Here is a 26,095-nt window from a genome sequence, read left to right as displayed (position 1 = left end):
TAGGCTTTTATTGGTTCCATTTTCACTTGCTAGTTTGCCCTAAACCTCGGAAAAAGTCCATCTCTCTTCACCCAAATAAAAAGCATAAGATTCTTGTTATACATCGGTATGAGCATTCACTGGAAGAGAGCATAAAGCCAAAACACATTATGAATACGAAGAATGAAACTCACAGGAAACACTGAGTGACGCACATGTAAACCTTAATCAACTATTAATTCCGGGCGCTGGGCTGATGTGTTTTTATTCTAAATAACCAAATTCTTAACATTTTACCCTTCTTATCACCGGCCACTTTTATTTCCTCCATGATGTTTTTGTTAGAACACCACCGGACCAGGTACGCTCCTATGACGTTAAATCTGTAAACGTTTGTTATTAAAGTGCTTTCTCCTCCTAACCTTGTGTCTCTTATTCAGCTGAATATCTCATTATGTAACCTGGAAAAGTCAAGATAACCTCATATTATCTAACGCAAAGTGATGGAATTGTCTCTCCGAGAAAAACTGCTCCTCCAATTCTAATCACCAGATCAGATTTTTTTTTTCTGGTTGGCGGACGACTGTTGATATTTGGCACACGGCACACAAACTGTGTATTTCCCGTATTGTTTCCTGGTGATGGTCGAAGGATTTACATTGCAGTGTTCTTCCTGGCCCTGATAGCTGGCCGCACCACTGAACTCTGCATTGGAGCGGGCAATTAGTGACGGTGCCAACCTCTAAAATTTATGACTTCCCAGCACACGCCTGCTGCTCACTCCCTACCCAAACCAGCAAAGGTTCACAAATCCTTAACATGTTATGGAGATCACTGCAAGCTACTTTTACTTTTTTATGCAGTACAACCAAGGTGTTTTAATCTAAATCATCCTTTTTTAAATTTTATTACATCTGAGGACCCCCTAAAATAATTTCTAAGTGTCAAGGAACCACCCCAATAATCAGTCAATGGGAAGATGCTATTTGTATTGGTTACCAGTATGAAGAATCGTCCCCCCCTTTAATGGTCAGGAAAGCTCCATGGTGTCATTCAGCTGGTTCTGCCCAAGTGGTGTTGGCCTTGGAATTATGTAATCTTCATTTTATAGGAGCCACAGGTCACAGAACCCCTGGAAAGTTCTGGAGATACCCAAAGGTCCCTTGTTGATAGTGGCTGATCTAGAATGTTATACTGAGCTATATGTATAAGAACTGGAGGCAGAAAATGTATAGTGTGTATGTGTATGTAGGTCGGAGCTATATAAATGTATAAGAATAATATTGCAAATTGTGTTCTTCTGTAGATTGTAAGTTCTTCTGGCACAGGTGGAGTCAAGTGTTTAATTATTGTTATATACAGGGTACAGTGCTTCTGTTTCATCATTTCACATCCCTTTTTCACACGTATATACAATTACGTTCCCGTAATACGCTGCCGTCACAAATTCTAATTTCTGCCTCCGCATAGCAGACGTCATAAATGTTAGAGATGATGAGTAAGGGGTCTGACATGTTTATCCCTGCACTCCCAGCATCCACAATGGGGTGACGCTTCCCACGTCTGCCTTTGCGGTGTCATGCTTTTACGTAGAGCGGTGACTGCACCATTATACCAGGGAATCCCAGCCCTAAAACCCTAATTGTTCTATTACTAATTACCGGGCTTAGAGCCTTTAATGACTTTGCACAGACCCATGACTGTACTGACGTATGCAATGCTCGGCATAACTTAATAAATATATGTTCCTTTACTCACCAAAATCATCTAATTTTCTCCAAGTATTTGCAGAATTACTAAAACTACATGACATGTTGTTTTAATTATATCATGAACTAAGGCCTCAGTCTAATAAACTATGGTCAAGGGGTTCTGTGGTCTTTCTCTTGGCTCTTTTATGTTATGCTTTGTATATATGCTTTGTAGCACAATGGTTGCACTTTACAGCTCCTTCCCATAATGCATGCTATACGTTCAGCTTAAATGAACAACAATTAAGTGACCCAGCAAAATGTTTTTTTTACATTGTCTTCACTGATTTTTTCAAACTTTGCCATGTGTAGTAAATTAGCATAGTCCATTTCACATCATCATTATATCTTTCCTTATCAAGTTCAAAAAGGAGAAAGTAATTTGCTGATCTTAAATTAGTTCACCAGCTTAAGTGGAACTCTTGAAAGATATAAAGAGATTTCTTTTTAAAAATCTATCGATTGTGTAGGTCTTTTTGGTGGCTTCCTCAATTTTACAGATTGCTAATGAGTGGCACCCAGAAGGATATCAGGGAAGAGTGGATGCAAAAGTGACATTTCATCATCATCATCATCATCATCATTATTAATATAAAACATTTTATAAATTCTAATATATAAATATGTAAAATATCACCAGCATATTACACAGCGCTTTACAATAAATAGGGATTGAGGGGTTGCAAATAACAGATACAGACAGTGACACAGGAGGAAGAGAAGACCCTGCCCCCAAGGAGCTTACAATCTAAGAGGTGGGGGAAGTATCACACAATAGGAGGGATAAAGAATGGTGGGTGAGTGGTGGGGGTTTGGGAGACAGTAGAAGACAGGTAGGGGAGTTTGAAAATATTGGTTTTATGGGCTTTTTTAAATAAGCAGAATAGGAAACCTCTTTCATCTCAGCACAGAGGAACCGCCATGCACTGCCATCCTTATTCGTCTTCTGGCTTCTTTATTGCATCTCACACTGCGCAGGCATAAGGTCGGGTGACGTAGATTGCTGTAAATAGGGAAAGAAAGAGTGCTGATCTCTGGGCATGCAGAGGAAAAAGCCCCGTTTATACCTGCCCAAGATCTGATATGTGCAGAATGAGCAGCCAAAGGCTGGGATGTGTGATGTACGTATACCAGGAAGCTCTGCACTATTTTTACCACCACGCTGGTTATATACCCGTTTATACAAAGTCAATATTTTGGTCATAGGTCCTCCTCTGTTTACTCCATATTGCATTAGCTTGGCATAGCCATGGGGTCTTACATTGCCCCATCTTTCCAATGGAGGATGTCGTGCAAAGTGCATCCATGCAGATAGCTAGGATATAGGCCATACGTCATTGCAGATACTCCCTATTACCATCAAGTGGTTACCCAGCACAGTAGGAGGGATAGTACATTTAATCTCAGGCATCAATGAAAGGTTAAGTTTCTTGTCTATATGGGGCTTTTTTTCTGATTGTGTGCTGATTCCTTTTCCCTGAGTTCTGGATTAATCTGCCCCCATTTCCAGAAGTTAACCAGCATGCCCCTGGGTAAGATACATTGTGTCATTACCCTCACATTGCCTCTTCTCAAAACATTAATGTTTTACAGTAAGGAAAGTTTTCAGAGGAGCCAGAGGGGATAGTGTGTGCTTAGCGCAGTAAATCCTTACAGTAAAAGTGTGTTGATGTTTGGATGATTCTTTGAGTAGCAACAAATCTGCAGGCGTGATTAACTCGTGTGTCACGGAGCATCCACCCAAACCCGCCTGTCATGTGCACACAATCTGCCGTACACGATTATTGTAATCTGCTTTTCAATGGTTTTTCATCTTAAATGAATAATTATGTACAGTCTTTGTAGTGTTGTTAGGTTGATGACATGGTTTTAAGGTTTTTACAGTAAGAAAGAGAAGCGCCTTATGGCGAAATTCAGCTTTTTGTGCATCGTATTCCATACCATGGCCATTAATATAGAGTGGGTGCCCACCTTTGTGGCCATTACAGCCATCACTAATCTGGGAATACTTTCCAAATGATTTTACTGTGTAAGCAGAAATCTGTGTCAAGTCACCAATATTGGTTGCAAGGATCTGGCACCATTTCAGTAGGGTTGAGGTCTACAGGAAAGTCAAGTTCCTCCCTACCATATTGGTGGCACCATAGGCCTGATTTATTAAAGCTCTCCAAGGCTGGGGAAGATACACTTTAATCAGTGAAGCTGGGTGATCTAGCAAACCTGGAAGTGATTTGCTACTTCTTAGCAAGTGTTTTCAGTCCTGGACCAGATCCATTCCAGTTTTGCTGGATCACCCAGCTTCACTGATGAATGTGTATCCTCTCCAGCCTTGGAGACCTTTATTAAATCAGCCCTCATGTCTTTATGGTGCTGGCTGTGTACAATAAGGCACATGGTGATCATGGTGGAAGAGAAATGGGTCTTCCTCATCTGTTGCTACAAGGTTAAAAGAGCACAAATGTCTAAAATGTCTTTGTATGCTGACGTTGGTCAGAAGATTGCATAGATTTGTGCTTGATTTAGACTGAAAGGTGATGCCGAAAATCATACACCTAGCCATGTGAATGCCAGTGGCACACAGTATACAAGTAGATATTTAGAGAATTGCACACAGGGTTCTACACATGGAGGGCCACTGGAAGAGGACACTATCGTTCACATGACTGGTCTGAAGACAAAATGGGCAAATATATAAATAAAAGAGCAAAAATACATCTGGGTTCAAGGGCTGAACTTGGGGTCAGGCTTTCATGTATTATTACCCTGAATCCAGATAGTTAGGTAAATGATTAACATATTATTTCCAAAAAGATATGTTTCTGCTGTGAAAGATAGTGGAAAACCATTTAAAAAAATAATATTCAGGATTATTGGGTGTTCTGAGATCTCATAATGCCTCAGAATTACAGCTTTTATATCGGATAACAATGGAAGGTAAGTAAAGTATTATTGTAGGATTGGACCGCCATGTATAAATCATTCAGAGTCTTTAGGGCTGAAATCTGAAACTTATTTCTAAAATATTGATTCTGGCAGAATTAAAAAAGCAATATCAGGCACAAGTGAAATATGGGAGCTGCAATGTGATGCAGCAAACCTTAAAGCGGAACTAAACCCTTAAAGCAGACCTATCATCAAAAGTTTTACTTTACATAAAAAGGTAGACAACACACATTTTTTTTTCTGCAACAGGCTTTTTAAAAAACAGAAAAAAATGTGAATCCCCTCTCTTTCTGTCTTGATCGCAGCAGCCTGGGATACAGACGTTACGTGTCCCATGAGGCTTCTGGCTGCTCCTTCTGCGCATGCCAGATCTTGTCATTATCCTACAATGGTGGGAAAGAAAGGCCGATCTCACACATGCGCATTGAGATCGGTACCCCTATTTTCCCCTTTACAGCAGGGTACATCACCCAGTGTCCTGCCTGTGCAACGCAAGTAACTGTTTTCTCAGTAAATATATTTCTAATAGGGCTGTTTATATGAAATTTACACCAGATGTCGGTAACAATCCAAGTAATCCACACATACAAAGAAGTCAAAACAAATACTTCCATGAATTATGTGTAATAAAGTGGAATGCCATAGGGAATAAGTATTTATTTCCTAATTAACACATTAAGGAAATGAGGGGCAGAAAGACATGGAAAGCCAGGAAAGCTGCTGAAATCTGTCAGTATTTATAAAGCAATCTTTCCCTCTATTAGTGTAAATTAATATCAGCGGTATAATCCCAATTGATGGCCTATACAAAGGTTTCTCATTGCCAAAGTATCACACAAGAAACATCTTATGATTGGTAGAAGCAAAGAGTTCTCTCATGACCTTCCCAACCTTATTGTTGCAAAACATACTGATAGCATTGGTTACATATTTCTAATCTTCTGAATGTTGCAGTGAACATCGTTGGGGCCATAATTCGAAAAAAATGGAAAGAATATAATTTTACCCTAAACCGGCCACAACCAGGTGCTCCTCGCATGATTTCTGATAGAGTAGTCTAAAGGAGAATCAGAAGAGCCAAGGATCACTGACGGAGAGCTTCAGAAAGACCTGGAATTAGCGAGTTAGAGTTGTTTCATAGAAAACTATAAGTAATGCACTTATCCAACATGGCCTCTATGCCCGCTCACCGCCAAGGCTGCTGAAGAAAAGGTTTATTAAAGCTCGGCTGAAGTTTACTGCACAACATTTGGACAATCCAATACTGCAAGAATATATTCTGGTGAAATAACACCAAAATTGAACTCTGAGAATACCATTGGTGTGTTTAATACTTATTTCCCTCACAGTACCCAATTATAACCACTAAACCTCTCTAACACCCAATCAAAATCCCTGAAATGTAATGTAAATGAAGTTCCAATGTATTTGCTCATTTAAACGTCCCAATCAGATGCAGATAAAAGACGAATCCACAATAATGAATGTTCTTCCTTCAAAGTCCTGGAATGTGAATAGAATTGAGTTTTGTGTGTGTGACGCCACACACTTGTGCTGAATGTTATTGAGTGAATAGATGTGGGAAATGAAGTCATTTGTGTAGGTGGGGAAGGAGGATTGGCTGCTTTACATTTCAGTGAATTTTCTGTCATCCATAACTGGTAAATCTCTTCAGCTTTGGTCTCTTTAGTTCAGCATCTAATCTTTTCAGTCTGCTAGGAATCTCGTGTATCTCTGTTTTGTCCGAGTGACTCTCTTTGTTCTTTGTGTACAGAGAGACAATCCGACATTAAAACATTACAAGTACCATGTCCCCAGAGCAAACACTGGCTATCCCCACCAGCCATAGTCTACTTCCAACCTCCATAGATGGTGCCTGGGAGGTAGACATGTTCGTACAGCTCCCGGGATCTTCCCCGTCACCGGCCCATGTTGTGCTGATGTCATTTTTAATGGCTGGAAATTGATCATGGAGTGAAACCCAACCAACCTTAGCACCCTGAGAACATTTCCATCAGCTTTGTTATTATAGGATACACATTGAAATCATCTGTAGTGCTTTACAACACACCAAGATCCATGGAAAGTGTTAAATCTCCTCTAGGGTTGGCTGAAATTGAAAAATGTATTTTTTTAAACATTTTTGCCAAAAATTAAATTTTTGAGAGAATATTTTAATTATAGGTAATTTCAATGGCTCTAAAAAAGGAAGGCGGATTCATTGGGGGTTTAGAGTAAGGGACAAGTGGGGAAAAAAAGGAAAAGTGCATTTTTTTCAAAAATGAAAGAAATATAGTCAGGAAAAAACTATTCCAGGGAAAAAGTAATTGCATTAATAAAGATGTTCCCATGATATGTTTATCAGTATACATTATATGGCCAAATATTTATGGACGTCTGTATTGGAGTTTGTTAGGCATTCCATTCCAAGTTTATAGCAATAAATAGGGAGTTGGGTTGCATCCTTTTTGCAGAATCCACTCTTCTGGATTCCACAAGATTTTGGAAGTGTGTCTGTGAGAATTTGTCCCAATGTTAGATAATAATGTTAAATAAGAAGACCTGACACGCAGTGGGCCTTTTAATTCTGTGGGGTTGAGATCAGGGCTCTCAGCAGGACACGACACCAATCTGGCCAAGACATGCCTGTATGGAGCTGGTTTTGTACATAGCGGCATGGTCATGGGAGAACAGAAAATAACTTCTGAAAAGTGTTATTATAATGTTAGAAGAGCACAACAGTCCAATATTTTGTCTGTGTAAGTTGTATTAATAACAGCACTCACCGGAGACACCTGAACTCAATTATTGGTAAGGAACCCACTTATATTTTACCATAGGATGCAGATTAATATTATTATCAAACAGGATTTATATAGCACCAACATATTACGCAGCGCTGTACAATAAATAGGGGTTGGAAATGACAGACAGATACAGACAGTGACACAGGAGGAGGAGAGGACCCTGCCCTGAAGAGCTTACAATCTAAGAGTTGGGGGGGTTATCACACAATAAGAGGGAGATATGGAGTGGTAGGGATGTAGTAAGGGTTTTAGAAGACAGGTGAGGTTTTGAATGCTCTTTTAAAGGAGCAGAAAGAAAAGCCAAATAGGATGGAAAGACCATTCCAGAGGGTTGGGCCAGCTCTAGAAAAATCTTGGAACCGTGCGTGTGATGATGGTTATGAGTGAGGAAGTCATTAGTAGGTTATTGGAGGTTAAGAAAGGTAAGTGGGACAGGAGCTGTGGATGGGTTTATGTATTAGGTAGGTAGGTGGGACAAGAACTGTAAAGGGATTTGTGTATCAGGTAGGTAGGTGGGGGAGGAGCTGTGGAGGGATTTGTGTATCAGGTAGGTAGGTGGGGGAGGAGCTGTGGAGGGATTGGTGTATCAGGTAGGTAGGTGGGAGAGTAACTGCGGAGTGATTTAAAGGCAAAGTACAGGAGCTTGTACATCTCTGAGATTAAAATTTAACAGATCTTAACATGTTGGCAGTTATCTGGACTTTTTCTCCAGTGTTACATCTTCAGATGCTGATCGGGCAGCTGGTGCACATTTCATGGCTATCTCCACCATGTCCCTACACGTCATTTTCCAGAGTCAGGAGATAAGGAGTAATGTGAATCCCATGCAGATACTTCATCAGCCTCAGCTTTGTAGTGAATGGCAGGTCTACGTGCTGCTGGCCACTAATTACATTGACTGCCTGTGATATACAACTGCCTCTGACCTCTGAGTTGTTCCTTACAACTAAATATATCCATCAACGGCCCATTATATGGAAGTCCTATGACCTTCCGCCACTATATATTGTAGATTAGAGCTGCCTGCAGCATGGACACCAACATCACTAACTTGGGATCCTTCCAATGCATATACTGTATAACCAACAAAATAGATGTATGTGTACAGAAATATTTTCCCAAGTTCTTCATAATATGTGGCCACTATGTCAGCTGAGGATACAGAGTGCCACAGGCGAGGGTACCCAACATTAAATACCCCTTATCCGCTCTCCTCACTCCTCAATCAACCTACTAATGGCTTTCTAACTCATAACCTCGTCACACACACGGCTCCAAGACATTTCTAGAGCTGCCTTGACTTTCTGGAATTGTCTTCCTCGTCTTTTCGGCTTATTCCTACTTGCTGCTCCTTTATCCTCCCTGCGGTATTCTCTGTGTGGCTTGGGGTTAACTTTCATTACCACAAGCAATATTCCCGAGCCACACTGGAATTGTCAGGGAGATTTTAAGTCTTACCTGGTCCCCACATGTCCTCGGCGCCCTCCAGCGATGCCAGGCATCTGTATTCCTGGTGTGTGAACGTTGAGGACGCGAGGCCAGGGGACGCAAATGTGGCTGGAGGGCGGGACCGCGTGGGAAATTTTAAGAATTTTTAAGTGTACTATTTTGACATTTAAAATACTTATTACTTAGACCACCAGGTAGGTTAAAAGAGCCCTTTAAACCCAAGGCTTCAACCTCACCTACCGGTCTTCTTCTGTCCCTTAAAGCCTCACTACTCACCCACCATTCCATATGCCCCTCCTATTGTGGGATACTTCCCCCACCTCCTAGATTGTAAGCTCTTCTGGGCAGGTCCTCTCCTCCTCCGGTGTCACTGTCTGTCATTTGCAACCCTTATTTAATGTACAGCACTGCGTAATATGTTGGCGCTATATAAATCCTGTTTATTATTAATTAAAGTTAGCCAAAGCCCCCCAACAAACCCACACTCTATTCAAGCTAAAACAAACCCCAATTCTAATCCAAATCTAAACACACAAATACAATTGTGATATATTGCAGCTTACCAGTCCATAGATGTGATCACGTCATTGGTTTTATGAACATTTTTATTCACCTTCACTATTCATCCTGATGATTGTTGACACTGGGGTGGAGAAATGTAACACTTTTCCCCCGGAACATTAAGGGGAAGTCTTCCAATAGTAATTTTTAAATACAGTTCTTGATTGTTGTGCTTGTTAGACTGATGTAATGTTACAAGAGATTACTGTGTCCAAGGTAAGTCATGCAAGTGACTGTTGTGTCCTAGTTAAGTCATACAAGAGACTGTTGTGTCCAAGTTGTCATACAAGAGACTGTTGTGTCCAAGTTAAGTCATACAAGAGACTGTTGTGTCCATATTAAGTTAAGTCATACAAGAGACTGTTGTGTCTTCCATGTTCGGTGAGACAGTTTGGTTGACTAATGTAAAGAGATCATAGAGAAAATCCTCCAAGTTACAGGAGACTGTCACCATATTGTTTGAGATCGTTGCCATATATCCTACCAGTATACCTTCCTTGCAAACTCTTCCTGTCCCAGGCACTGATCCCAGAGTGGGGTATATAGCTCTATCCCTACCCAACCCATTTATTTACCTTCTTCCCCCCAGCTCATTGTGGATAACCTGTTGTTTTGGTGACAATCATTATTATTATTATACAGTATTTATATAGGGCCATCATCAGCGCTGTACAAAGTCCATAGTTGTGTCACTAACTTTCCCTCAAAGGAGCTCACAGTCCAATGTCCCTACTATAGTCATATGTCATTCATGTAGTTTAAGGTCAATTTTAGGGGGGAAGCCAATTAACCTAACTGCATGTTTTTGGGATGTGGGAGGAAACCCACACAGACACGGGGAGAACATGCAAACTCCATGCAGATAGTGTCCTGTCTGGGATTCGAACCTAGGACCTTGCACTGCAAAGGCCAGAGTGCCAACCCCCTGAGCCACCGTGCTGCCCAATCGTGGTCATTCACTTGTAAATGGGTGCACAAACATTTAGCACTACCATTGACTGCTGGTTGTAAGAGAGTGCTTGTACCTTAATGTCAGCCCAACAAAGCACAAATGTTCCATTGATTTATTTTGGTCTAATATTGATTGACAATGTTCCCATTTACCCTTTAATAATGATAAATGTTACTGGACATTACAGGTACCCCGAATACCAGAACCCCTCAGACGTGTCAGGCAGGGGCACTTTGCAATATGAAGTGCTCTTTCTCAGTGTTTTGATGGAATTGCACACATTTGCAGCAGGCTCCAACACACTCCTGACAAGACGTGATTATCTTCTGAGGATTCTGTGGAAGTTACCCGATCTCAACTGCTCAATAAACTAACACTAATAACCAATGGCAGCGCTCAGTCTCCGGCTGCCAAATCTCTTGGCAGTAAGCAAAGTGGAGGAGAGGACAGCGCCAAAAAATCTCTTAAGCGGCAATGTCTGGATGTGTTTGTATTCTGGATTGTGTCTGCTTCCACCTCTGCAGATGTGCAGGACGAGGTACAAACATTGCACAGCTGCAGATGGGATCTTCTATGAGATGAATGATCAATATGAATGCTCGGGGAATGTGGCCGCATGGAGACTGAATGTCCATATGACAGCCATGTTTGAATGGTAGTCTGGAATCATCGACCAAGTAAAAAGTCTGCCCATTTTGTCCAGCATGGCTAACTCCATGGCTGCCACTCTGGTCCCAGGTTTGAATGTCGTCCAGGACAGTAGCAGCATGGAGTATGCATGTTCTTCCAGTGTTTGTGTGGGCTACCTCCCACATTCCAAAAACATGCAATTATGGTAATTGGCTCCCCCCCAAATTGTCCTTGTCCTGTGATAATGACATATGACGATGGTCGGGACATTAGATTGTGAGCTCCTTTAAGTGACAGCTAGTCACATGACTATGGACTTTGTACAGCGCTGCATATGTCAGAGCTATATAAATACAAGTTATTATTAATAGATTCCTGTGATCGACTGATGTCATTGTGATAAACTATTGTACTACAAGAGACGGTTGTGTTCAACTGCACAAGACTACTGTGGATTGACTAATGTCATGGTATAAGAGACAGTCTTGTGTTGCCTAAAATCATGTTAGAAGAGAATTTTGTGAATTATTTCACACAACTGGTGCCATGTTATAAGAGATTGCTTGGAACTATTGATGTCATGTTACAAGAGACTGCTGCCATCAGCTGATTCCATACTATAAAAGACTGCTGTGAACATATGATGTCATAGTAGAAGGTTAAAAGAGACAGTCTTGTGTTGACTGAAACCATGCTAGAGCGACTGTGAACAACTGATGTCATGTTACAAAAGACTGTTGTAATTGTCTAAAATTTTTCCAAGTTATGTCATACAAGAGACTGCTGTGTTTTAGTTATGTCTTACAAGAGACTGTTGTTTCCAAGTTATGTCATACAAGAGACTGCTGTGTTTTAGTTATGTCTTACAAGAGACTGCTGTGTCCAAGTTATGTCATACAAGAGATTGTTGTGTCCAAGTTATGTCTTACAAGAGACTGTTCTGTCCAAATTATGTCTTACAAGAGACTGCTGGGTCAGAGTTATGTCTTACAAGAGACTGCTGTGTCCAAGTTATGTCTTACAAGAGACTACTGTGTCCAAGGTATGTCATAAAAGAGACTGTTGTGTCCAAGTTATGTCTTACAAGAGACTGCTGGGTCAGAATTATGTCTTACAAGAGACTACTGTGTCCAAGTTATGTCATAAAAAAGACTGTTGTGTCCAAGTTATGTCTTACAAAAGACTGCTGTGGGTAACTTATTCCATGTTGGGTGAGACAGTTGTGGTTACATGAGACTGCCACATGTTGTAGGAGATCACTGCCTATATATACCATTATGGCTCCCAGCATTGATCCTGCAATGGCCGGTGGTGGTTCATTACCCCATCCCGACCCATCCCATTCACCTACCATCTCCCCCCAGCACATTGGGGGTACCCTGTGGCTGCCCGGCCTGCTGCATACATACCCATCTCCCAGCTTCCTCTCTATTAGCCTGGCACAAAGGGAAAATGAAAACCATGCCTAATGCGCATTTAAATATGCTTCGTACAATTGCTGCCTCCTGCGTGTCTTTCATTGTCCTCTGCTTTTAAGTTAATCTATCGATGTTCATGTTACATGAAGTATAATAAGGAGATAAATAATGCAGGACGTTGGGCTCTCAGCTGCTGCCAGAAGCCATGAAAAGCCATCAGATTATGTTTCTGTGAAATCTCGATCTGGGTCCCGGGGGGAGAATACACTGGAAGGCTAACATTGACACATGGAAAGCAAATTATCCCATAGCCAGGACTACGAGCGGTGTGTCGTGTTCCCTCCGTGGCCGACTTCATGAATAAAGTATCTCTGTCCCCACAATCCCTCGTACTGACGTCGGCTTGTCACCGTCTGTTCTTTATCTGCAAGACAACTTGACAGATCTGCGTACTGTATGGAAGTTGCTAGAAAGAGACGATTCCCCCGAGAGGGTTCACGTAGTGGATGAGATTTTTGTTTTCTTTCTTTTTGCTTGACCCAAGACCTCCATACTGAAATAACACAGGGGACATCTGTCCAAACTTTAGTCATCTTCCCCGCGTCAGGACATGTACGAGACAAACATACGGGCCGGAGAATGTATGGGCCACCTGGATAATAAAGGTTACAAGTCAAATATCAAATATCGTGATAGACGGGAATAAACCATACTAGGGGGTATTTCAGACAGCTCTTTGCAATGTAATTATCATTTTCAGTCATTTTATTTGTTTCTTAAATAAAATGATTACAGCTTTTCCCCATATAAAAAATAAGTAGTTTGGGGATCTTAATCAAGATTAGGATAATTAAAACACAACTTTATTAAAACATTACAAACCACTTTAACCTCCCTAGCGGTTCATTTCTTTCCTATTTTATGTCGAAAAGTTTGAAACACAAAATTATTTAAAAGCAATAAATTGAATAAATAAAAAAAATCTATATAGTTAAAAAAAAATTATTTTTTAAATTATAAAAAAAAAAAATACACGTTATACTCATGCTATTATATATACTGTAAAATAAATGTTCTTGAAAACAATGTACTGCTTTTACACATAAAAATTCAATGTATTGCATTCAATACAGGTTTTTTGTATTGAATGCAATACAAATGGATTTTGACTTTCCCGCCCCGCCCGGCCGGGACGTACACACGCACTGACATCACCGGGAACTCCCCCGGTGACTCATCGAATGCAGAAGCAGGAAGAAGACAAAGATCACGGCGCTGGACGGCGCGGGACCCCGGTGGATCAGGTAAGCGCTCTATTTACTAACCTTTCATAGGTGTTCCAACCCTGAGTGTGACTCGGGGTTACCACTTTTAGCAACTTTTTTCTACCCCGAGTCTCACTCGGGGTTACCGCTAGGGAGGTTAAAAACAGAAAAACATTTCCCATGAAACTATTTATAAATTTATCCTGGTGCATATGTACCCAAGACCACTTCCTGAACATAGAATAGTAAAGTTGGACCATCCAATATAGTGGTGACGCGTTTCACAGATTATTCGGCTTCATCAGACCACATATTGTCACTATGTATAAACAATAGACATTTATGATTGTGTAGAAGGGATAACCAGAGGAAGTTATGTTTCTCATACTTATTACTTTCTCTTAGATACAATGAACACATCAAGGGGGACGCTCTGCAGGGGTAAGAGTAGCAGAATGATGCACATATAGAATAGCTTACACTCTAAATTTCAGATCTAGAAAGAAAACATCAATCAATCATATATAAGTACTTGAATTTGTCTGTATAATAGCTTTCACCTGTTCAGGATCACACAATCTGTAGGGGGTCACCAGTCAGACATGGTTGCTTGGCATGATACCGCCTATACCCGGGGCTGATCTATAATATATTTAGGCTGAAATTAGTTTAGAGTGTTGTATTTGATGAGCTGTGAAGGATTTAATAGAATCCTCCATGGAGGACGGCAGAGTCAGGGAACTGTATTTGTAAACCACAATACCAATCCAATCTTTTTTGTTCCTTTTTTTGCTGTTAAATACTCTCTCTCAATAAAAGTGTTTTCTTGTACTTGTTCAATGTGTCAAAAAAGTTCCAAAATTCCACTATCTCAAATAATGTTGTCAGTCCAGTGACCACATCTATTCCTAGGCTGGGACAGATCCTGGGCCGAGCTGTATTCCTTGTGTAGCCTGACGGGTGGTCCGGGATTTGGCTACACTGTCTGGCAGAGGTGCTGCCATCACATAACAGTATGACAAATATTTTATCAGCTGCAGCAACTGGGGTTTTAGCTGTTTGCCTTGCATGCAACTTTACTGTCTCTGTGCCCATACAAGCAAAAACGTTTCTGTGGAAGATCAGAAATTGGAAAAGAGTTGCTTGTTGAGTTGCTGTTCTTGGCACAGATAATTTTCCTATTGTGTATTTCTGATGGTCAGTGTATTGTCAATGAAAAGCCAGACTGAGCACGCAATCCCCACACCCTACAGAATGATGTCTTATGTTTTGTAGGTTCTCAAGACCAGCACCAATGTTCCTCGATGATTCGTTCAGGAAGTGGGGAAAAATCAGGGAATTTGTGCCTCCCTTTGGAATCAAAGGACAAGGTAAGGAAAAAAAAACTCATTGAATGCTTTTCTGTCCTTACAGTTTTTCATGTGTAGAACAAAAAAAAAATCAGTTCTCAAACCCCAAACACCCTGGGCCTGATTTATTAAAGCTCTCCAAGACTTTCATCATTGAAGCTGGGTGATCCAGCAGACCTGGAATTGATTTCCCAAAAGTAATTTTCTATTTGTTAGTGTTTTCAATCCTGGACCAGATCCATTTCAGGTTTGCTGGATCACCCAGCTTCTCTGATGAAAGTGTATCCTTTCAAGCCTTGGAGAGATTTAATGAATCAGGCCCAATTAAGCAACGTTTGTGTCATTATAGTGGAACTAAAGTCCCACTTTGAACAATTGATGACCAGGTAGGTGTTCATTGCAAGAAAAGTGATGTCCCTTCTACAGTAACTGTTCTTACCAGCAACAAATGCTGGGCTGTGCGGCACATGTGTAGCCCTGCATTCCAAGGGTTCCCAGCAATCCCGGCTTCCCTTGCACGTGCCAAGAAATAATCATCATGATGAACGTCATCCCCGTCCCGGCAATCAAAATGGCTAAAAGATCACTTTTTGAGGAAGAGAAGAAGATGATGTTGGCTCCCTTTGACGGAATAGGGACAGGTGAGTATCTCGGGTTTTATTCCGCCATATAACTTCTCTCCAGTGCTATCACATAGGGAATGTTTGATAAACTTTTGTGATGGCAGTAACATTTTGTGAACAAGAAAAAAATATAGGAAATCACACACAAAGGTGTTTAGGTTGCATATTTCTATGTAGACCACAAACACAAATATGGAGTTGGTATCTCTGTCATAATGGAAGGAATATCACTAGGCATTATTTAGGATACAAAGCTGTGAAAGGTTTTATAGCATCCCCTATGGAAATTGATTAATCTTGTAATTTTCCACCATTTTGCAGGCACTCAGTTTTAAAGCATAACATGTTTAGGTTCTATTTACATAGTTACAATAGTTAGTCAGGTTGAAAAAAGACATAAGTACATCAAGTTCAATCACTATGGAAATAAACATATCCCAGATATAAAACCCTATGGACATAGCTGATCCAGAGGAAGAAAAAAAACCCCGGGTACAATTTGCTCCAACAGGTGAAAAGAATTCCTTCCTGATTCCATGAGGCAATCGGATGTTCCCTGGATCAACAGTCTCTGTTATCTTTAAATCCCATCCTACTACCACTTTCCCTCCACCAGGCTTACCCTGATCTGTTCCTGATCCAGCTGGGTAATGGGAACGAACCACTTGTCAAAATCTTGTGCATACGTTCAGTGCTTGAGGAGTCTCTGGTCCCGATCAGAAGATTCAAACTAAGTGCCTGTTCAATCCAATTATTATTATTAAACTGTATTTATATAGCGCCAACATAATATGCAGCGCTGTACATTAAATAGGGATTGCAAATGATAGACAGATACAGACAGTGACACCGGAGGAGGAGAGGACCCTGACCCGAAGAGCTTACAGTCTATGAGGTGGGGGAAGTATCACACAATAGGAGGGGGATATGGAATGGTGGGTGAGTAGTGAGGGTTTAGGAGACAGAGGACGGGTAGGTGAGGGTGAAGCGTTGGGTTTTAAATGTGCAGAAAGTAGAAGCAAGCCGAATAGGACCAGGAGACCATTCCAGAGAGTTGGGGCCGCTCTAGAAAAGTCTTGGAGATGTGCGTGTGATGGGGTTATGAGTGAGGAAGTCATTAGTAGGTCATTGGAGGAGCGGAGAGACCGGCTATGGGGGGTATTTTTCTATCAGGTCACAAGGGGAAGTGGGACAGGAGCTGTGGAGGGATTTGTGTATCAGGTAGGTAGGTGGGGAGTTCCTGGTTCCAATCTTGCTCTGCTATTGGCTGCTAGTCTTATTTATACCTTGCTTGTTACCTTAGACTTGGTCAGTTATACTTTGCCACATGGAAAAATTCTAATCAATCTCTGCTAATCAAAAGAAGGCTACATAGTAATATAGTTCAAAATGTAGTAAAGAGAAGAAAAAAGACAGGGTATTTGTTGAGGCAAAATGTTTAGTCATAAAATTCACTATTGTTCCCTGAGTCAGGGGACCTAAATCCAGTGTAACTATAAGTACAAATACAGAATAATGTTTTACAAACAATACATCAAAAATACAGTAGAAGAAAACCACCCTATCCTAACCCAAAACAAGGGGGGGGGGGGTTTGTTATCCGTAATCTAGACAAGGTAATCCTGCTAATGTTAAGAAAAAGGATGCGATTGGGTCCTGACGCATTTCACCTTTAGGCTTCCTCAGGGGACCTTTTACAGAAATATATCTAAACATAAACAAGGGTAAAGTCATAACCTTGTATATACATATAATCAATAACAAATCATGAGGTCTAACTATACTGTGTAAGCAAGATAGTGCAGGAATGACTGTTTGGATCCTGCAATCTAAAATCTGAGATGTAAGTAAAAGTATGTTAGTTCAATTGTCATATGTACACAATTATTAGTTGATGGGTATAAACCCAAGATATGGTTGTACTTACACTATTCTCAGCCTTTGCAAAATTTGAGAGATTTCAATTTCTGTATCAAAGTATATTTAACCAATCCAACTGAAAGTCAGAAGGAAAAAGGTTTAAGAACTGTATTCACATGATTCAAGCAATCCCTCCTGCATCCCATCTCGCTTACACAGTATAGTTAGACCTCATGGTGAGTCACTCTAATTAAAATTTCAAATTATTCAAATAACTTTTATACTTACCTATATTTCGAAATTTCAATGCAGGTTGAACTTTAGGGATGCACTGCTTTAGCTGTACCCAGTAAATCTGTACAGCATTACCCTAAATGTAAGTTGATGTTTTTTGGCCAGCATCCATGTATGATTTGTTATTGATTATATGTATATACAGGTTATGACTTTACCCTTGTTTATGTTTAGATATATTTCTGTACAAGATCCCCTGAGGAAGCCTAAAGGCGCATCCTTTTTCTTAACATTAGCAGGATCGCAAACTGGTGTTCTCCGTGTAGCAAAGTAGTCCCTTGCAGAGTGCTTTGGTGAAGACCGCAAAACACTTTGTGCCCCTGGTAATCCCACATCACCTGCAAGGGTTCTGTCACATTCACCTGGACCAGTTCTGTTCTTTCACATTCAACTGGACTTTTTCTTTAATGGTAAGTCACTTGGATGAACAGCGAAAGATCATCTGCATAACAGGGGGGTCCTCATCTCCAGTCCACATGGCCAAGATCCATACTCATATTTAATAAATCTCTAATAGAATATTAGATATATCTCTAATAGAATAGAAAACAGTAAATGAAATAAAAAATAGTTTATAAAGAGTTGGAAAATGATTGGCCCATATGTGGCCCATGAGTTGAGGACCCCTGTGTTATGTTCACGTTTTACTACTCATCCAAATGACTTCTTTAGTTCTTGAAACATCTTAACCATTAAGGTCCAGTGTATTGTTACCAGCTACTACTAGCTATGCAATGACCGGATAAATGAGAACCTTTACTGACAACCTGCTCATTCAGATATTGCAGCATGTGTTGTGGTGTCGCTCAGCTTGAAATATCCAGTTCGATTAATGGACCTTAATCAGATGATGCAGAAACTGAGCAAATTCTGTATCTGTTTAACCATTTTCCATTATACATTGTGATTGTAAAAGTCCAATGATTTCTCTAGGATGGGGTAAAGCATTCAATTTAATCCAAAACCGATGTTTGTCTTTCACATGGTCTAGATTATCTACACTGACAACATGCCTTATACGTTAGGTCATTTTGGGTTCGGTGTGTTGAAAAGGGGTTCAGAAGGGGAGAGCAGTCTTAACTGTAGAGTTGAATATCCCAATCATTGGAGAAGATTTAAGGGGCCCCTGAAATTTATATATCACAGAGTTTATTGGTAAGTGGTTGTTAGGCTGGGGCCGCACTGCCAATTGAATTGAGTATCTTTTCTGCCAGGAGATTTAACCATTTCTTGGCAGTCACCAACATGGTGGTAATGATAATATTGCAAACAAGCAGATTAATATCTCCATAGCAAGAGCTGGACTTCACTGATGCGATCACTACCCAACCCCGGTTTTGTACCCGTGGAGCCAGCTGGCCAAGCTCTAGCTCTGCCAACGCTAGCTATTTCTATCTACTGTACATTCTCATGAGCCAGTATAGCTTCCAGTAAAATAATGAGCCAATACATGTGTGGGGAAGTGTCTTTTCTGGCATAATGCACAGCCATGGAAGGAAAGCTTGGGAGGCTATTGTACACCATGCACTATAGCGCTGGCACTACCTGCAAGTGCTACCCAACCCCAGTTTTTGAAGTATGTGCCTCTTAAACCAGCTAGCCTTTGGAATATGTGCCCCTGGAGCCAGCTGGCCGAATCCTAGTCTATTTTGATAGGCAAAGCCCTGTCAGTGCCAACATTGGCTATTCCTTTCTACCTTCTGTTTATTCCTATGGGCCAGTTAGGCTGCACAGCCAAATAATTAGCTATTAGACGTGTGGGGAATGGCACTCCCTGCAAGCACTACGGAACCCCGGTTTTCAGAATGTGTACCCCTGGAGCCAGCTGGCCGAGTTTTAGTCCATCTGAAAGGCAAAGCTTTGACGCTAGCTATTTCTATCTACTGTACATTCCCATAGGCCAGTAAGGTTTCCAGCAAAATAATGAGCTAAGAGACGTTTGAGGAAGTGTCCGAGCTTTTCCTGGCATGATGTACAGAATTCAGCCATTAAAGGAATGCTTGGGAGGCTATTGTACGCCATGCACTATAGCGCTGGCACTCCCTGCCAGCGCTACCCAACCCCAGCTTTCACAATATGTGTCTTAAACCAGCTGAAAAAATCTTAGTCCGTTGTGAAAACCAAAGCTCTGGGGCTGATGACGTTGGCTGTTCATTTCTACCTACTGTATATTCCCATGGGCCAGTAATCCAGCAAAATAACGAGCCAGTACACGCTTGAAAGTGTCTGAGCTTTTCCTGGCATGATGCACATAATTCAGCCATGGGAGGAAAGTTTGGTAATCTATTATATGTTTGTCCTTCTCTAGATGTCTCCAGTTCATAGCTACATTATGTGCCCCCCAGGTCACCACAAGGACAAATGGGTTTAAAATATTAAATATCAGCTGTGAAAATGCTTCTTTACTCTAAGGTTCTGAAAAAACGGACCAGCCTTTTACAGGAACCCATTGTAGTCAATATGATAGATTGTTTTACCAAGCCTATTACATTATCTTTTTCAAAGGAACAAATTGTTACCTATATTTCTACAAATAAACAAAGCAGCTCTGAGAAGCAGCACAAGGAGCCATCAGTTGGGCTGGGGTGCTTATGTGCTAGCAAGCAATGGAAAGAAGAGCAAAATGATGAGCTTATTGTGTGCTGCGTATGCTTCTATTGTCCAGTCACACGATGAAGAGAAGAAAAGGTGCAAGTAAAAGTTCAGCAGCGACAGATCAGTTTCCATTCACTGCCAGCAGGACTCCATTAATTGTTGGGCTGCAGACATAAAATTGGCAAACACATGCATGCCCTGTACCGGGCAGGAGGCTGTTCTGTTCCATATGAATGCTGGTCACATCCATTAAACTTTACTAAGATTTTAGATACCCTGCAAATGCCGTTCAGTTCCATCTGTAGTAGTCAGGAGATTTTTTTTGGCCTGGGAAGAATTATTTATTTTCGCATACTTGGAATAAGTTATGTGAAGGATTTTTCAGTTATTTGGAATGCTGGAATGTTTGTTCCTTCTTAAAGAACATACTGAAGAACTGGGGAAGAACTCATCCCGAGACCCGGTCAGTATTGTCCTGAGATCACCAGGTGCCAGTTATATTCACGCTATCTGAATTATGCTGACATCCAGATGTCCGTCAGGTTTACATCCAGCACCAATATAAATGCTAGATTGGTGAGGTGAGAGACATGAAAGTGCTGGTGTGACTTCCCAAATTCACCTTCCAGCCATTTCTACTGACCGAGCTTCAGGCCCAGCCCCCAGTTTTGGAGCTGGGAAAATACTTTGTTGTGTGTTGATTTACATTTAATCCTTGTGCTTTCTATCAGGCCCTCCCGGGCTTGTTAAAATTCTAACCCCAACCATTAAAATCTCATAAAACCATTAACGTGATAAAAGCATTACAAAAGTTACTGTAAGTCTTTTTAATACCCATTCCCGGGCCATATTTTTTTTTAAGAATTGCCCAAAGATCAGCTTTATATTTGCAGTTTTAATATTGGAGATTCTTGTGTAGGCTGTTACCATTATAGGGGCACAATACTCTGTCCCTTTCTCCCAATGGTGCTGCTGCGTTCCCACCCGTCACATGCACCCTGCACAGGCTCGGTCCCCCATTATTGGCTTACAGCTGATGCTTTAGACAAGAAATGGCTAAAAGAGACCATAGTAGGTCATCAGCACATTGAAAATTGTAATAAGGTGTGCCCACCAACACAACTTTTAATGGCTTTGCAGCCCCCTCCTTCCCCAAGCAAAAAAAAAAGAAACTTAGCAGAGGAATGATGATTACCAATGCTTCCGCAACATGTGGACCTCCGTCCTTATCCCTGCAATGATATTTACACTCTGACACATATATGCTACACCATAAACACACTAACACACACAGTGTATGCCAAACACACACACAAACTCTCCCTGGAACAAAGCACGACACCTCCAAGCCACCTCTGCAAAATCTTGGGCTTTTGCTTTGTGTGTGCCACCATAATTCCTTCCACCACTTCTTGTTATTTGTTGGATTAAGGCTATGTACACACGTCAGATGATTCTCGTTCAATTCTCATTCAGAGCTCTTATTGGATAAGAATCTGGCCGTCTGACGTCGTTCATGGATCTATCCTGGCGGTTCCACAAACGACTGCAATGCAAGTGAAGGGGAAAGGGCACAACGGTGGTGCCGCTCCGTTGCTCTCCCTCTCCATAGAGCAGAACAGTGCTGTATATACAGGGCTTGCTCATGCACTTTTCTTTTTTTTATCATTGGAAAGGATCTTTTTATAATACTTTATCCTGTGTGTCATCCTGTATTATATTTCATTGAATACACCAGCACACAGCATAATATTTATAACCTGTTGTTGGCGGTGAGATGTCTGAAGGTCGTTTTTCTGTTCTCAGGTTGTGTTTTCCATTCCCAGCAGTACAGAGTCCCATCGATCAATGGACAGGTGTACAGTGCACCTTCCTCCCGCTGCAAGGCAAATGCCTGAAATACTGAACCTTTCACATTTCTCTTCAAATATGAATGATGAAATAAACATCTCCTAGGATGGTATGAGATGCAGCAAACATGGGGGATGTTATTGCTCTTTATTGTGATGTCTGGATTTCAGTTTTTTACATTTGTCACAATAGAAATAGACTTTAGAAATAAGCGTTCTTGTTTGCGGTCACAGACTCACTATTCAGTAAGGAAATGATGACAGCTCAGGGCCTGCAAATGCAACAGAAAGATGGAAAAGTAGCTGCTCTGTTGTTGCCTGGACAGGGTGCTTTGAGTTTCAATGTTAGTGTTGGTTCCTTTTAGAAGACTGTCAGATGGTCAGAGAATGGATGCATACTACAGGAGACAGTCAGAGAATGCAGACATTGTACAGGAGACAGTCAGAGACTGCAGACATTGTACAGGAGACGGTCAGAGACTGCAGACATTGTACAGGAGACAGTCAGAGACTGCAGACATTGTACAGGAGACGGTCAGAGACTGCAGACATAACACAGGAGATGGTCAGAGACTGCAAACATACTACAAGAGATGGTCAGATGCTGCAGAGATAAAACAAGAGTTCCCAAAATATTTTTGACTAAAGCCGCATACACACAATTATTATTGCAATTATCATCTTTCACGATCCTTCCCAACGACTAAGCACTCCACTATGCACGTACAATGCTGTACATACAGCACCGTTCTGCTCGCTCACCGCCTTCACATGCATTACGATCGTTCGCCGTTCATCGTCTGTGGATCCGCCAGGTCATTCGGACAATGAACCACACGCGCTGTATACACTTCAGATTCTCGTCTGATATCAGCCCGGAGCCTATTATAGGCCGAGAACCATTGGAATTGTGTACGTAGCTTAACACAAGTCACATAATGAGCCAGGAAAACTTCTCTTGTGTTTGTCTACCACCTACTTCCTGGACTGAGATACCGGTTCAGAGATGACACAATCATGGAAATCCCAATGTCTGTGCAGTTTTGCCTGTGTTTGCCAATGTCTGACTTTCTACAAAGTTACAATATTGCACCCTAATCATGAGAGAATAGACTGAGAAAATGCTTTCTCCTGCCTGCAACAGACTGATAACATCATCATCTTTTTATTAGAAATAGTGTAACTTTTGTGGAAATTGATCCTGTACAGTATATGTGACATATCACGGCCTTATTCATACAAACTATCACATAAACATATACAGGTTCACTTTATCTATTATCTATCTAGCCCAGAACAAAATGCATTACACTGAGGATAGTCCTGGCCTGGGGTGTCTGGATGTTATAATACAAACACACACACACCATTGTATTCATTTTTTGTGTATTTAGCTTTTTGCCTTTGCATAGCCTTTGATGTGTTGCCTGCATGGAGGATGTACTGGTCCAGCGTCTCCCTTTGCCCTGGCTGACCCGATCCAGCACATCCTGCAGTGACTTTCTATGATCAGAGAATATAGTGACAAAGCTTCAGACTTGTAATTGCAATGTCCGGATTTCCTCAATAAGGGCATTGACATTTCCAGTCTGCAGCCAGCTCCCTGCTCAAGCGCTCCCATTCATGTTGGCTGTAACATTTATAAAATGTCGCCTATAAAAGCAGAAACAATCCCTGCTTGTCTGTCATCCTCTCCGAGGCCTGGCTATAATTACCGTTACATTTTTCTCCTGCCTTGTGCTGGCCGCATAGCCGCTTAGCGAATTCACTTAGCATGAGGAGGCGCAGGGGCGAACAATGGGCGCGCAGTGGAGTTTGTGTTATGGTGCGTGCGATGGGGGCTGTGACCTCTTCATGCCTTCATTCTTCACGAGCCAACATGAAAGAAAGATTGGAGGAGCGCCATGTCTCTAATCACTATACACACTTAAAGGGGAACTTTTTTTAAACTTCTCCAAATTATACGAGGCGTAAATAGTTGTAACGTACTGTAATGTTCTTCTTACAGGGAGCCACGGGGAGGGGGGAATAGTGTGCAAGGGAGAGCTTTGGGATAACCAAAAAATACAAATACAATGCAGCAATAACATTCCTATCATATTATTTACACATTTGTAATACATGATATGCAAGAACATCACTTTACAAACTCCATCCAGCACTGGCTTTCCGTATTCTGTTATTAATATTAATACATTAATATTCCGTATCCAGGTGACAACGCCTCCACCTGTTTTGAGTCTTCTAATACACAGAGACACAATGCAGTCACCATAACACATCTCTGTACGCAGCATGCAAAGAACACATGGCCAGCACTCCTTTACATGTGCATGCTATACGCTACGTACACATGTCAGATGATTCTTGCCTGAGATAAATGGTTGTGCTAAAAAATACGTGTCCAGCGGTCCCCTGACGCTATTTATTAGACTGGTGAACAATCAATTGGGAACAATCGTTGTACACTGCTATAGGGGAGAACTTAGCGGGACGCCTCTTGCTTGTCCTCCCCTCTCCATTGGTTGGTGTGTATAGAGCTCATTCATTCGTCACTAGAAACCATCATCAAAGATCATTTCCAGCAGCAATCATCTGACATTTGTTTGAGGTTTATGTAATAAACAATTAACACAAGACACAATAAGAAAAATGCTAATAATTGCTCCTCCCTACAGGTCGCAGTTTGTTACAATCTACCGATTGGTGGCTTGATCACAAAGGAATAGGGATACCAGGGAGGTGCTCTGTAATATACAGTGACCGGGCAGTGGAATGCTGGGAGATGTCATTTGTACAATCCCTAAATTTTAATGTATATCAGATCTTTCAGCTCCTCTACAGGGCAGAGAAGTGGAAGCAGCACCAGGAGCCAATCAGGTGTTCTGCAATATTAAGAACCTGCTGATAGAAGTAACGAGCAAAGCGATAGAGAGATGAGATCACAAAAACAAAAATGGAAACTGGCAAGGTGGGCATGGGAAGGGCTATCCACAGAGCAAAAACAACACTGAAATGTCGCAGCATGCTTACCAACAATAAAAATAAAGTTTAAATGAGGGAAGCGACAAGTTTTAGTTGCATATATTATGGGGAGGTCGCACTGCCCTATCAAATGGCCCTGTGTTCTATAAGAACTCTCATGGTGGGACACATAAAGCAATGAATACATTGTATATATATTGTACTGTATAGTGTATTTGTATATATTTAGGTAGCAGGCACATGAGGAAGAATAGAAAGTAACTTGTCTTCCCCCTGTATTATGTTTGCTGCACAACATTTGGTTGCTCCAAGTCATGTGGGATCGCAATAAAAAAGCAATAAACCTTTTCCGCTAATCACATTTCACTTCTGATGCCACATCGCAAAATATCCAAACAAATCTTTATATAAGAACAAAGCACAGGTCTTCAAAGGCATTAATATGTCCCACCCACCCAAAGGAGCTGACACCCTAATGAAACCCTAACCCCCTACAGTCACACACTATTTTTATACATTACTATAGCTCTGACATATACCACAGTGCTGTACAGAGATCACTGAGCCAGTCCTATCAGTCTCTGTACAGAGAAGCTGACACTTTCATGTACCCCCACAGTCACACACTAATATTATACTATTAAAAAGCTCTGACATATACCATAATGCTGTACAGAGAACACTGAGCCAGTCCCATCAGTCTCTGTACAGAGGAGCTGACACTCTAATGTCACCTCACAGTCACACACTAATATTATACATTTATATAGCTCTGACATATACC

The 26,095-nt window shown here is 41.2% G+C and overlaps 1 protein-coding gene across 1 annotated transcript in view; it reads left to right on the top strand.

Moving 5' to 3' along the window:
• The window catches only part of ST3GAL3 (ST3 beta-galactoside alpha-2,3-sialyltransferase 3), a gene marked incomplete in the record, with an annotated part of 186,073 nt that overhangs the window by 129,960 nt on the left and 30,018 nt on the right, over window positions 1-26,095 (top strand). Inside the window, 1 exon segment of the mRNA XM_072419309.1 lies at window positions 15,031-15,125. Coding sequence (XP_072275410.1) covers window positions 15,031-15,125 — 95 coding nt within the window.

This window comes from Pyxicephalus adspersus, chromosome 8, assembly GCF_032062135.1.
Source record: "Pyxicephalus adspersus chromosome 8, UCB_Pads_2.0, whole genome shotgun sequence".
Classification (NCBI taxonomy): Eukaryota; Metazoa; Chordata; class Amphibia; order Anura; family Pyxicephalidae; genus Pyxicephalus; species Pyxicephalus adspersus.
Note: the sequence above shows the minus strand (reverse complement) of the source record. Positions and strands in the feature narration are given on the sequence as shown.